This window comes from Monodon monoceros, unplaced genomic scaffold, assembly GCF_005190385.1.
Source record: "Monodon monoceros isolate NGI ecotype Baffin Bay Population unplaced genomic scaffold, NGI_Narwhal_1 Super_Scaffold_19, whole genome shotgun sequence".
NCBI lineage: Eukaryota > Metazoa > Chordata > Mammalia > Artiodactyla > Monodontidae > Monodon > Monodon monoceros.
Window position 1 is genome coordinate 37,388,556 of NW_021703775.1, and position 14,952 is coordinate 37,403,507.

The 14,952-nt window shown below is 36.8% G+C and overlaps 1 protein-coding gene across 1 annotated transcript in view; it reads right to left on the reverse strand.

Moving 5' to 3' along the window:
• Positions 1 to 9,429: 9,429 nt before the first annotated feature.
• Positions 9,430 to 14,952, reverse strand: part of KIAA1841 (KIAA1841 ortholog) — a 66,666-nt gene continuing 61,143 nt past the window's right edge. The window contains exons 17-21 of the mRNA XM_029231405.1: positions 14,888 to 14,916; positions 14,736 to 14,809; positions 14,163 to 14,251; positions 12,191 to 12,282; positions 9,430 to 11,300 (exon numbers count right to left, since the gene is read on the reverse strand). Coding sequence (XP_029087238.1) covers positions 11,264 to 11,300; positions 12,191 to 12,282; positions 14,163 to 14,251; positions 14,736 to 14,809; positions 14,888 to 14,916 — 321 coding nt within the window. The 3' untranslated portion in view covers positions 9,430 to 11,263. The remainder of the gene's footprint in view (positions 11,301 to 12,190; positions 12,283 to 14,162; positions 14,252 to 14,735; positions 14,810 to 14,887; positions 14,917 to 14,952) is intronic.

Genomic DNA, 14,952 nt, shown 5'->3' on the forward strand with positions numbered 1-14,952 from the left:
TGTAGTTCTAGCACAGGATTAGACAAAAACCAATGGAACAAACTAAGGATCCCAGAAAAGCTTATACATAAATGGAAACATGATACTACATGACAGGCAGCATTATAAGTCAGGGAAGAAAGTATGAATGAAGCCGAAATCATTTTATATTTAAATGGAAAAAAAAAAGAATCAGATCCCGGGACCTCACTGGTGGTGCAGTGGTTAAGACTCTGTGCTCCCAATGGATCAACTAGGGTTCAATCCCTGGTTGGGGAACTGGATCCCACATGCATGCCACAACTAAGGAGCCCGTGAGCCACAACTAAAGGAAACTGCCTGCTGCAACTAAGGAGCCCATGTGCCACAACAAAGGAGCCTGTGAGCCGCAAGTAAGGAGCCTGCGAGCCACAACTAAGACCCGGTGCAACCAAATAAATAAAATAAATATTAAAAAAAGAAAAAAGAATCAGATCCCCACTTTGTATCACACATGAAGTCAATACCAGATAGATTAAAGTTCTAAGTGTGAAAAGGCAAAACTTTCAAAGTTTAAAAAAATTTTTAAATTTATTTTTGGCTGTGTTGGGTCTTCATTGCTGCGTGCGGGCTTTCTCTAGTTGCGGTGAGTGGAGGCTACTCTTCATTGCGGTGCACGGGCTTCTCATTGCAGTGGCTTCTCTTGTTGCAGAGCACGGGCTCTAGGTGTGTGGGCTTCAGTAGTTGTGGCATGTGGGCTCAGTAGTTGTGGCTCGCAGGCTCTAGAGCGCAGGCTCAGCAGTTGGGGCACATGGGCATACTTGCTCCACGGCATGTGAGATCTTCCCGGACCAGGGCTTGAACCTGTGTCCCCTGCATTGGCAGGCGGATTCCTAACCACTGCGCCAACTGGGAAGTCCCAAAACTTTAAAACTTTTGAAAGTAAATATTGGTGTAAATATTTAAATAAGAAAGGATTTCTTAAATGAAACTCAGAAAGTACTAACCATAAGGGAAAAAACTGTCATATATGACTACATTAAAGTTAAATTCCACGAACAAAGGCACCTTAAACAAAGTGGAAAGCAATGCCACAGTCTGGAAGAAGATATTTATAGTGCATAGAATCAATAAAGGATTAGTAGCCAGATTATAAACATATCCTACAAAATGAGATTTTTAAAACCCAATAGAAAAATGGGCAAAGGATATCAACAGGCAATTTTCAAAGGACTAAACACACTTGGGCAATAAACACCTGAATATATGCTCAACCTCAGTAATAATCAGGAGCATATAAATAAAAATAGCAAGTCACCATTTCATACTCATTAGACTAATAAAAATTAAAGTCTATCAGTACCTTGGTAACCATTCACAAACATTCAGACCCTAAAGGTAGGAATGGGGATGCTTTGAGGTGATCACGTCTTGTTTTGGCCAATTAAATGTGAGCAGAAGTGATGTCTGTCACTTCTGTGCAGAAACTTTCACAGCCAGAGTGCGAGCCCTTTAGTTCTTTCTCCCTGCCTCTCAGAAGCATGTGTCAGGATGGATCCTCTCAGCCCAGGTCCCTGAGTGACTGTGACAAACGGCCCTTCACTGTTTACTTGCACTGCACTTGCAGCAAGAAACAAACCTTTGAATTAAGTCACTGGTGGTTCTTGGTTATTGTGGCTTAATTTAGTCATCCTGATGATACAACCTTCATTGTTGGTGAGGAAGCTGAACAACAGGGACTCTCACATGCTGCTAGCAGGAGGCCAAGCTGGTACAGCAACTCTGGAGAAAAGTTTGGAAACTTTTAGGCAATTTGTGCAACTCATATATGCACAAGGACAACGATGGAAAGTTTTTATTGCAGCATTATTTTAAGAGAAAAACTGAAAATAAACTCAATGCCCACTGACAGGAAATAGATATATACATTTTTGTAGATTCATAGAATAGATGACTATAGCTAAAATAAATAAACAGAAGCTATCTGTCTCAAAATGTATAAATCTCAAAACCATAATTTAGAGTATAAAAAATCATATAAGGAGATAAGTTCACTATATAAAGTTTAAATAGTATATTATGTTATGGATACATAGTATATGTAGTAAAAGTATCACAACATGCATGGGCATAATAAACATCAAATTTCAGAGAAGTGTTTACTTCTGGGAAAGGAAGAGCTAGAAGCAGTGTTATCTATATAGGGTGAGGGTATTTGAAATGCTTCATTTCTTAAAAAAAAATATATATATCATATTATTATGTTAAAATGCTGGGTGGTAGGTACCTGAATGTCTGTTGTATTATCCTCTGTACTTTTCTGTCTAGTTGAAATATTTAATAATTAAAAAGAAAACATAGGCAAACAACAATGAAAAGAAAGAGCATCTATAATTCTGCCTTACCTGCTCCATCCCTGAAATGACCTCTATTAACATATTGGTGTAAACCTGTCTAATGCTTCTCTGTGTCTTTGTGTCTCTGCCCAGCTGGCTAGGAGGAACAGGGTGGCAAGTCTTCAGATAACTGCAGCGAGGACAGTGCAGAGTTTCGCAGGCTAGATATTTTGGACCTCAACTTACTCATTTAGAAGACATAATTATGCTAAGTTAATATATTTATTAAAAGGAGAAACAGTTCATTATTCTATATTTAAGAATTTGCATTAATTCATTTCCCATCACTTATTTTGATTTTTTAAACATTTTTCCTCTCAATTTTTCAGAACTATTAGAGACTTCTAAATGCATATAAAATCTTTAGAATAAACATACAGAAGCATGGCTATGAGAACAATTCTGGCATTGAGGAAGGGCGTCATATTTAAGTTTGATCTTTTAAGTGGTGTTTCTCGTTTTGTTTTTCTGCTTTTCTACCTTTTTCTCATTTGCCTTCTAGGATTCCTTATTAGCTAAAATTCCTCTTATCAGCTCTCTCCCCAATATTCTGTTTCCTTCTACAAACAATATGCGTATGCACACTTGGTAAGGAAGACTAAGCAAGCATGAAGCTTAATGTGATTTAATTTAAACTATGGTTTCCTTGAGCTTTTAGCGCCACCTTGTGTCAGCACTCTGATGTCAGAATCTATGCTTTCCTGATTTCTTTTTATGCTCCTGAACACAACTCTGACTGAGGTTTTACAGTATTAGTCATTTAAAGATATCATGTCACATAGCAGTATGGTTCTCAACGTGTCTGCAATAGAGTCACCTGGTGACCTTTAAAAAAATACTAACCTAGGCCCACTCCAGAACCACTGTCAGAGAGACTTACACTGATTTGTTGGACAAAGCTAGATGTCATTTAACAAATATTCAGCTATTGCACATCACTTACTGGGAAAAAGTCATGTTTCTTCCCTGAGTATACAACTACTTAACATTAGAAATGAAAAATGCACTTTAGAAATCCCCCCTCAAGTATTTGTTCTTGATGTAAAATAATTCTGACAGTTGCCTACGTTTCTTGCCGAAGTTTCACTTTTTCTTAATTTTTTTTGAAATTCTCACCGGCATGTGGGATCTTAGTTCCCCGACCAGGAATCAAACCCGTGCCCGCTGCAGTGGAAGCGTGGAGTCTTAAACCACTGGACCACTAGGGAAGTCTCTGAGAGTCTCATAATTTCAATGGTCAATAGCTTCTGGTTGGCTCAAGTTTTTTTTTTTTTTAAAGATTTTTTGATGTGGACCATTTTTAAAGTCTTTCTTGAATTTGTTACAATATTGCTTCTGTTTTATGTTTTGGTTTTTGGCCGTGAGGCACATGGGATCTTACCTCCCTGACCAGAGATCGAACCCTACCCCCTGCATTGGAAGGCGAAGTCTTAACCACTGGACCACCAGGGAAGTCCTCAATTTTTTTCTTTAATTTGGGAAAATATATTAACTACAGACAAGCATAGTCTAAACAACCTACCACTCAAAATTAACAAATGTGAACACTGTTGTTTGTTTCATATATAATTTTACTAATACAGCATAAGAGTTGGTTGGGGAGTCAAGGTCAATAACAACAACAAAAGCAGTGAGAACATCTGACTGCTAAACTGTGGAAACGTTGTGAATGCAACACGATTCAAGAAGAGAGAGGTCAGCAGATTCATGGAGAAGGTGAGATTTGAGCAGGGACCTGGAGCAAGGGGAAAACTTCAATAGGTAGCAAAGCAAGAGAGCAATCTAGATGGGAGAACAGCATGAGGCAAGGCCAAAAGTGGGAATGAGCACATAGTTACTTCTAAATAATAATGGTCTAATAATATTTTACAGTTTTTGAGCACTTACATATGTCAGGCACTGTTCTAATTGCTTTACATGCATGTGTTAACTTGTTTAACATAGCAATACCATCATCAAGGGCACATTGCTCAGGTCATTCTTTTCTGTTTCTCTTAGACAAGTTGCCATGTCTGGGACTCAGTTTCTCCATCTGGAAAAAAAAGAGCAGATAATACTGTTCTGTGCATGGATATGTGCATATAGGTAAACACAAGAAGAGACTAAATAGAAAATGATATACCTGTTAGGGTAAATTGGTAGATAAATGGTAACTCTATGTTTAATTTCTTTTGAGGAACTTCCAGACTGCTTTGCAAAGTGCAAAATAGCTGCTCCATTTTACATTCTCACCAGGAGTTCATGAGGATTCCAATTTTGCCACATTCCTGGCAACATTATTAGGTGGCTTTTTGGTGATAGCTATTCTACTGGGTATGAAGTGGTAACTCGTGGTTTTCATTTGCATTTCCCTCATGGCTAATGATGCTGAGCATCTTTTCAAGTGGTTTTGGCCAAATGGCCATCTTCTTTGGAGAAATGTCTATTCAAATCCTTTACTATTTAAAAAACTGGGTTGTCTTTTTAAAATTTTGAGTTGTAAGAGTTCTTTATAAATTCTGGATATAAGTCCCTTATCAGATATGTGATTTGTAAATATTTTCTCCCATTCTATAGGCTGTCTTTTCACTTTCGTGATTGTGTCTACTGAAACACAAATGTTTTTAATCTTGGTAAAGTCCAATTTATCTATCTTTCCTTTTGTTGCTTGTGCTTTTAGTGTCTTATCTAAGTATCCATTGCTAAATCCAAGGTTTGTAAAGATTTACCCCTGTGTTTTCCTCTAAGAGTTTTACAGTTTGCTTTTACAATTAGGTCTTAGATCCATTTTGAATCAATTTTTTTATATATAGTGTGAGATGGGGTCTAACTTCACTCCTTTGCATGAAGCTATCATTTTCCCAGCACCATTTGTAGAAAAGGCTATTCTTTTCCCATTGAATGGTCTTGGCACTATTGTTGAAAATCAGTTGGCCATAAATAGATGGGTTTATTTCTGGACTCTCAATTCTGTTTCATTGATCTGTATGTCTATCCATATGCTAGTACTATACTACACTGCCTTGATTACTGCACCTTTGTAGTAAGAGTTGAAATCAGAAAGCGTGAACCCTTTGTTCTTTTTCAAAATTGTTTTGGCAGTTCTGGGTCCCTTGAGTTTCCATATGAATTTTAGGATTGGTTTGTCAGTTTCTACAATGAAGCCAGCTGGAAATCTGACAGGAACTGTGGTGAATCTGTAGATCAAGTTGAGGGGTATTGCCATCTTAACAATATTAATTGTTCTGATCCATGAACATGGGATAATCTTCCCATTTATTTAGATCTTCTTTAATTTCTTTCAATGATATCTTGTAGTTTTCAGAGTACACATTTTACACTTCTTTTGTGAAATTTATTCTTAAGTATTTTATTCTTTTTGATGCTATTGTAAAGGGAATTTTTAAAAATTTCATATTCATATTTTTCATTGCTAGTATATAGAAATAAATTGATTTTTGTATGTTGATTGTATATCCTGAAATCTTGAACTTAATTATATGTTCTAATAGTTTTTTAGTGGATTTCTTGGGATTTTCTATATACAAGATCATGTCATCTGTGAATAGATATGGTTTTACTTTTTTTTTTTTAATTTATTTTATTTATTTATTTTTGGCTGCGCTGGGTCTTTATTGCTGCGCACGGGCTTTCTCTAGTTGCGGTGAGTGGGGCTACTCTTTGTCGCGGTGCGCGGGCTTCTCATTGCAGTGGCTTCTCTTGTTGCGGAGCACGGGCTCTAGGTGCACAGGCTTCAGTAGTTGTGGCTTGCGGGCTCTAGAGCGCAGGCTCAGTAGTTGTGGCACACAGGCTTAGTTACTCCGCGGCATGTGGGATCTTCCCGGACCAGGGCTTGAACCCGTGTCCCCTGAATTGGCAGGCAGATTCTTAACCACTGTGCCACCAGGGAAGCCCTACTTCTTTTCCTATTTGGATGCATTTCATTTTCTGGCATGGAAGACAAATTGCAAACCAATAGACAAAAAAGAAAGAAAGAAGGGGTTTCCCTGGTGGTCCAGTGCTTAAGACTTTGCCTTCCAGTGCAGGGGGTGCGGGTTCAATCCCTGGTCGGGATCCCACATGCCTAGGGGCCAAAAAACAAAAACATAAAACAGAAGCAATATTGTAACAAATTCAATAAAGACTTAAAGAAAAAAAGAAAAAAATAATGATGTAATAATGTCAGATTTGTGATTTGTACAGAAATAAACTATGATGATGTAATGAGAGTGACTTGGGCAGCTACCTTAGATTGGGTACATGGAAATGCCTCCTGTGAGGAAATGACATCTAACCTAAAATCTGAATTATAATAAGGAGGCTTCTAGACAGTGGGAACAGTAATGTGAAGGAACTAAATGGTGGGAATGAGCTTACTTATTGGAGGAGCAGGTAGGCCATGTGACTGGAATGTAGTAGCAAGAGGGGAAAGGAGACTGAGAGGCGGCCAGGGGCTAGGCTGTGTGGGACTTTGTAAACCCGGGCAATGGAAGCTGGATTTTATTCTAGGTTTGATGAGGTGCTACTGGAGTGTGATGTGATCTGATTCACGTTTCAAAATTACTGTAGTTGCTTTGTGAATAACAGAGGTTAGAGTGGGAGCTGGAATCACTTAGGAGGCTTGGGGATGTTAATAACTTGGAGTGATGGATTATGGCGATGGAGAGAAGCAAATGGATGTAGGTTTTATATCAGACTTGCCGATGAATTGGATGTGGGGAGTGAAGGAAAAAGAGGAATAATGAGGAATTTCTAAACATTCGGCTTGTGCACTTGAGTGGGCAGTAGTGTCATTTACTGAAGGAGCAGGGAGTTGGTGGTGCGTTGGGGAGACATAACACAAGTCCTGCTTTTATTACGTTAAGTTGGAAACACCTACTGATATTCCAAAGACAAATCTCAAGTGGGCACTTGGATAAACAAGGCTAGAACCACAGGGAGTGAGCTGGGATCACTTGTTTTCAGTTTGAAGGAGCTGCCAGTGAGCCAGGAAGCACTCTAAGAGAAAATGTTTCAGGTAATCCAAGGTAAAATTGTTTCAAGGTGTTGGAATGTGCTGACAGACCTAGACTTCAATCCCAGTGTGCGGATTACTTTAGCTCCCTGAACTTTCTTCTCCACCTATAAAATGGGGATAATACCCGATTTGGGGGTTTATTGTGAGGCTGAAGGAGATAAGGCACCTTAAGAGAGCTAGCAGCATTCTCAGCAGCTACTAATTTAGCACCCACTCTTCTACAGTTTGATAAGAACTACTCTTGTCATAGACAAGTAGTAAAAGCGAAACTAGCTACGTTTTCTCAAGGAAAGATAATCTTGGAAGGAGAGCTGCTATAAGACCATGCTGCAGCCTCACTCTCTCCTTCAGTAAACCTCTTTGAAGACAGCACAGGTCACTCACCACCACACAGCAGGAAACAGTTTTCCTACCTCTTCCTACAAATCCTGTTTACACTGCTTAAATGAGGCAAAAGGTTTAGTATAACAAAGTAACAAATGATGCCACAGCAACCACTGAACTATTATGTGCCTCTTTTCTTTCTTGCATTAAACAAACACACATCAGTCTTAGCAACTCAAGTTATAGGAAGAGGGATATCAATCTCCCATCTTAAAGACTTTTAAGGGCACTTCCCAAATATTAAAATAACAGGGAATTCCCTGGTGGTCCAGTGGTTAGGACTCCACCCTCTCACTGCGAAGGGCCCGGGTTTAATCCCTGGTCAGGGAACTAAGATCCCACAGTGCAACAATAATAATAGTTAACATTTCTGGAGGCCTTACGATTAGCCAGAAAATATTGTGCTAATTGTTTTAGATCTCTAAATCATTTACCCTGCCCCCGCAACAGTCCTATAAAAGTGGAAATAATATTATCTCCATATCACCCTCCCCAATAGATCAGCTTTAAATGAGAGAGTTAGCCAATTAGAATTGGACTGGCTAGGGACTTCCCTGGTGGCGCAGTGGTTAAGAATCCACCTGCCAATGTAGAGGACACAGGTTCGAGCCCTGGTCAGGGAAGATCCCACATGCTGCGAAGCAACTAAGCCCGTGTACCACAAATACTGAGCCTGAGCTCTAGAGTGCGCACGTCACAACTACTGAGCCCGTGAGCCACAACTACTGAGCCTGCGTGCCTAGAGCTTGTGCTCCGCAACAAAGAGAAGCCACTGCACCGCAACGAAGAGTAACCCCCGCTTGCCACAAATAGAGAAAGCCCGCGTGCAGCAACGAAGACCCAACGCAGCCAAAAATAAATAAATAAATAAATTTTAAAAAAGAATTGGACTCAGTGCTATCCCAAGATTTACAGCCCAAAGACATACTATAATTAGTGCACATGTACCATACCACTACCAGCTGTGTTCCCCTAATTTTTAAGGTCTTAAAAGCCTCTTAGCTACTTGAGAGTTTAGACCTCTTCTCTTTCAAATAAATAAAGGATAACAAATACTAGGAGCCTTAACTATGCAAATTTGTAAATACTAATTTTCTACATAGCCTAGCATCACACCAAAGGAAAATTAGGTTTAAGAAGTTTCATATTTACAATTAGATTTCATAAGACCTAACTATATATTTCTCTTAGCACTACAATTTATGGCTAGGTATCCCCAGTGCCTTTTAACTGAGCCGTGTGAAAAGGTGAGGTTCATAATAGTTCTTTAAGGAATAGTTGAGGGTTGAAGAATTAATTCGAGGTACTGGAGATAAAAGGGTTTTTGTTTGTTTGTTTGTTTTTATACTAAGATTTGCCTTTGGCAGATTAGCGTGATAGGGCTTCAGCCTCTGCTTCCAAAGCACTTAGCATATCTCACAATACCTGGCTGAGTGTTCGGAAGAAGGACAATAACAAAATGGTCCAACAGTATGGAATCAGCACTGTTACCAAATTATCTTTTCTGAAGTATTTTACCCTTAAACGTTTTGCTGAACCTTTACCAGGATAATCTCATTTAAAACAACCTTAAAATTTACAAAGTTCACCTCTTCCATGAAAACCTGTGATCTAGAGCCCATCCGAACATTTTTGAGAAGATGGAATGATTCAGATCAGGGGACTTTGCAAACAACTTTTGTCATTAATGTTTATTTCAATTAAATAAATGTGAATTCAGAATTAATGGAAGATAAAACCTCAAAGTATTTGGCAAAACAAATGCTATTACGAGTTTGATTAAAATGTTTGTGGTACCTGTGCTATGAATTACAGACATCCACAAAATTAAAAGCACATTCTGAAGAAAATCAAATTCTGATAAATTCTGTTTGTAAAAATTCAGCAGTACAGTCCCCCCAGGGGAGAAGTAATTTGCCTTGCTACCATCAGTTAAAAATCAAATGAGCATATTTTCCTCTTTTAATTGTGACCGTCACAGCACTGTAGAACATGTACAAACCTAAATCCTTTTGATCAGAGTAAACTAAACAAGACGCTGGTATTTAACAGGGCGTACAGATCATGTAGTATAAAACATTTTCTTCTGAAAATAAAAATTTTATAATCTGTTTCAAAAATATCAAACAATTGAAAAATATATCGACTGCAACAAAATTTCCAAAGAGAAGTTCAAAAATCTTGGCAAAGCCATACGTATAACATCAAATAAAATCTAGCTTCATTTACCAACTAAAACACTCATTAAAAATAATGATTTCTGTACGTCTAAACTGAGTGTAACACCTGGACATTTCAACAGAAATTGCTGTTCTGTCATACACTATTAAAGTCTGTTCTCTAATCTGAAGAAATTTCAATTATAAGGCAAAGGAAGACTAAAAATAGAAACAGTGCATCTTAAAGTTTTTCAGAGACCTACATACAAGTAATTTCCAAACGCATAATTTTTATATGCTTATGGTTTGGAACAAATTTTCCCTGAGCACTCTTTCTGCTTGGTTAGAAAATTAAAACATGATCTATAGAATAGAATTTGATTTTGATTTTTCTTAAATATATGCAATTTTTCATCCATCAAATGTATTTGGGAATCTTTCCTTCTAGACATCTCTAAAGTAATAACTAATTATAACTGTTTTAAGGGGCTATTCGAATGGCTATAGAAATATGGTTGAGTTTTAGTGCCCTGAGAACTGTACAGTGGGCGTCTCATACAACTGAAATGATTTACTAGCCTTAAAATTATCAATGCTTATTTTAACAAATTCAGAATGGCACTAGCTTCACAGAAGAAAGAGGTAATAATCAGTAATTCCAGCTCAGATGACCAATAAGTACTAAAAACTAAAAAAAAACCAAACCAACAACAAAAAAACACAACTAAAAAAAAAAAAAAAAGAGTTGGATTAACATTGTGCTTTCTATGGAATAATGCTGAAAAAAATTAAGGCTTCTGCCCAACACAAGAACTACTTCATCTTGAAAATTTATTTAATGCAGTCTTGAGATCTGTAACTCCTTAATAATCATGCAAACTTAAAATTAGCATCACTGGAAATTTCATCACACAAATTGCAGTTCTCAGTGCTATCCCAAGATTTACAGCCCCAAAGACATACTATAATTAGTGTACATGTACCATACCACTACCAGCTGTGTTCCCCTAATTTTTAAGGTCTTAAAAAACTCTTAGCTACTTGAGAGTTTAGACCTCGTCTCTTTCAAATAAATAAAGGATAACAAATACTAGGAGCCTTAACTATGCAAATTTGTAAATACTAATGTTCTACATAGCCTAGCATCACACCAAAGGAAAATTAGATTTAAGAAGTTTCATATTTACAATTAGATTTCATAAGACCTAACTATATATTTCTCTTAGCACTACGATTTATGTGGCTTGCAAGAATAATTAATAAATAACTTAAAACATTTAGAAGTCATCGTTCTGAAGACCTTCAAGAAGTGATAAGCAATTTCAGATGTCCAGAGGTGAGTCTTCTGTCTTCTTATATTTTAAGGTGCTTTACGCAGGCCGACCTTGACCAAAACGACTTTTAGACCTAGATTTTTTAAACAGAAAAGAAGGTCAGAGGTGCTTCTAAAACAATAAGCTGCCACTGCTTTAAGTCATGTTTGCTTGACAGTGTCAAAGTTTAATGAAACTTCATGTAGCTCCATAATCCATTTTCAAAAATTCTTGGAGATTTATTTTGGAATTCAGATATTTTTTTAATTTCGGGGAAATAATATGTACATATATTGTATATTATGAATCTGGAGCAGTGCCCCACAACCAAACACATTAATACTTCTTCAGTGAAACAAATGAGCATTTACATTAAGTGGAATAAATAAAAACTATAAATAGTACCACAGTAGCTCAGGTCAGGCTTGAGTTGCCACAAATGTATGCAAAAAGCTTTTGGCTTTCTGAGCTTTCTGGATTTCGGAATTGCAGATAAGGCATTTGGATCTGTAGTATTAATAATCAAATCTCAGTAACTGTTAATCTTTCAAAGAAAATCTGTGCTGTAAAGTGACACAGAACATACAAATTAGACTTTATTAAGAGAGATAGAACAAGAAACAAGAAAGGTTTCAATGATTTATATAAAGTAGTAATATATTATCTACAAATAGTATAAAAATCCTGCTAATTCACACTATAGCTTACATTTTTATCAGCAGTTGGCTCAGAACAGAGCTGACTCAATAAACAGAAAACTTTAAAAAAAGTATACTTTCATTAAATTTTGTGATCATGACCTCTTCAAGTCTTAACTTTTAAGTTAAAAATCTGGTTCTAATTAATGTCTGGATGATCAAATCCCCGAAACAAAATAAAACCAAACTCAAATTATGTGCTTCTAGTGTTCATATGCTTTTTACAAAAAAAAAAAAAAATCACTTCGAAGCTAGTGGCATTCTGGATTCATTTATGCGGATTCACCTTGTGTTTTTCTCCGAGCTGCTTTGCCGTGCACTGACTGGCACTGAGGCCTTGATTTGTGCTTCGATCCTGGAATAAATACCTCCTGCAAACTGCACAGTAAAGGAGAAAAATTAAGTTATTATCTTTAAGGAACCAATAGAAGCTCTGCTTTATTGAAATGGCATTACTTTTTAACTTAGAAGTAATTTTATTTTGATTTTTTAAATTCAGGCTCTGAGTTACAATTTTATATAAGTAAAATTCACCCATTTTAGTGCACTGTTCTGAGTTTTGACAAATGCATATAGTTGTGTAACCACTCATAATGGAGACATAAAACAGTTCAAATACCCCAAGAAAATCCCCTTGTGCCCCTTTTAAGTCCAACGATTTGACACTACCAATTCCTGGCAACCACTGACTTGTTTTATGTCCCTATACTTTTGCATTTACCAGAACATTATATAAATAGAATCATACAGTCTGTAGCCTTCTGAATCTGGCTCCTTTTGCTTAGCATAACGTGTAGGATATTCATCTATGTTGCAGCATGTACCAATAGCTCATTCTTTTTATCTATTCTACAGTCTTACTCATTTATCATGTAAAGGACATTTGGGTTGTTTTTAGCTCTTGGCAACTCTAAATAAAGCCACTGTAAAGATATGTCTGAAATGATCTGTATGGTGAGTAAACACTTAATGCTATAAGAAACAGCTAAACTGTTTTCCCAAGTAGGCATTCCCTTTTGCATCCTTACTAGCTATATACGAGAGTTCCAGTTGCTCTATATTCTTGCCAGCATATTTAAAAAACTTTCTTAGCCGCAGAGCAACTAAGCCCGTGTGCCACAACTACTGAGCTTGCCTGCACTCTAGAGCCCTCAAGCCACAACTACTGAAGCCCGCACACCTACAGCCTGTGCTCCAGACAAGAGAAGCCACTGCAATGAGAAGCCCGCACACCACAACGAAGAAGAGCCCCCGCTCGACACAAATAGAGAAAGCCTGCGCGCAGCAACGAAGACCCAATGCAGCCAAAAAAAAAACAAAAAACAAACAAAAAAAAACCCAAACTTTTTTAGATATTCTAGTGGGTGTATAGTGCTATCTTGCTGAGGTGTTAATTTACATTTCCCTAATGACTAATGATGTTGCATCTTTTCCTGTGCTTATTTGCCACCTGTATCCCTTCTTTCTGAAGTGTATGATTAATCTTTTGCCCACTTATTGTCATTGGGTTGTTTATTTTATTATTGAGTTTTGAGAATTCTTTATATATTTTGGATATAAATCCTTTACCAGATAAATATTTTACACATATATTCTCATAGTTTATGGCTTGTCTTTTCATTCTCTTATTAATGCCTTTCAAAAAGAAGTTTTAAATTTTGATGAAGTCCAATGTGCCAATTTTTTTCTTTTATGGATAATGCTTTTGGTGTGGTAGCTAAGAAATATTTGCCTAACCCATGGTGATAAAGATTTTTTTTCCTGTGTTTTGTTCTTGTAGGGAAGTAAATTTTTAAATAAAAGAATTAGGGGCAAGTGTTACTGTGAATACATAATACTGGTACTAATGATGATACATAATGTTATGACTAACATGTAATTCAGTAAGAGTAAGGTATTTCTTGTGATCATTTTCATCAAGATAACATCTTATTTTAAAGATAATGTCTAAGCACTGCATGCAGAGTTGATGAAAATTAGCAACTTCCAGGGGTCACCCTCTGGACAGTTAATCTGCTCTTGGTTGGACATTACACTTTCAGTAACAACGTACTTTACTATGTGTGTTATAGAGAGGACCTATGGACTGTAAGAGGTGGTGAAAAACTTATGTGAACAAACTGGCTAACTGGTACAGAATATAAAAATACATAAAAAATTTACTCTTTTAAAATTATAAAGCATCTTTATACTTATGATGAAAATAAAGTAGGAAGGCAAATCCAAGCAAGCACAGTACACGAGTACATAATTCTTACTTCTTTTGCTTCCTTTGACTTGACTCGGTCCAGATCACCCAATCTCATCTTTATTAGGTGCCCTGTAATTTCAGACATCCGCCGTTGATCTGAAGGTAAAAATTAATAAACCTTACTTTTTATGAGGATGTTTTATTACTTTTATTTCTTAAAGAAGATTGCAATCATCAAGAGTTTATGAAAATATCATTGGATATTATTTATAGACACATACACCTATTTATCTCTGAAGGATTTTAGGCTGCAAGTGGCAAAATGGCTCATATACAGATAACTGTGCTGCTTTTAATATTACTGTAAATCAGCCTAAGACATATTCAGCCTTCTTGAGAGTGGAAGTAGTGGATTAAAGTCAGTCTGAGAGGCCTCAAAATGACAGATACATAAAACAACATATTATCTACTGGGATTGTCTAGTAATGAAACTCTGGTTGATGCCTAAGGGAATGTGCTAATTCTGGGCCTTATTCCAGTTGGAATCTTTAAAGCTATTCAGCATACTTCATAAAATAAAAGATTCCTATCATTGCTATTTAGACCTAATTTGTACACTACACAAATAATAAAACTTACCATCTTCTCTTTGGGCATCTTGGTTGAATCTCAAGGATCTTGTGGCATCCCACTTATTCTTCTGCATACTCACACTATTGAAAAAATTAAACAAAAATCAGCACTGATGCTTTTACAGTGAACATCTGACTGGATTAAGGAGCAATACTCACATGAAAGGAGACACATCTCTAGAAGTTGACTAAAAAAAAGTAGACAACATTAAGGCCCAATTAGA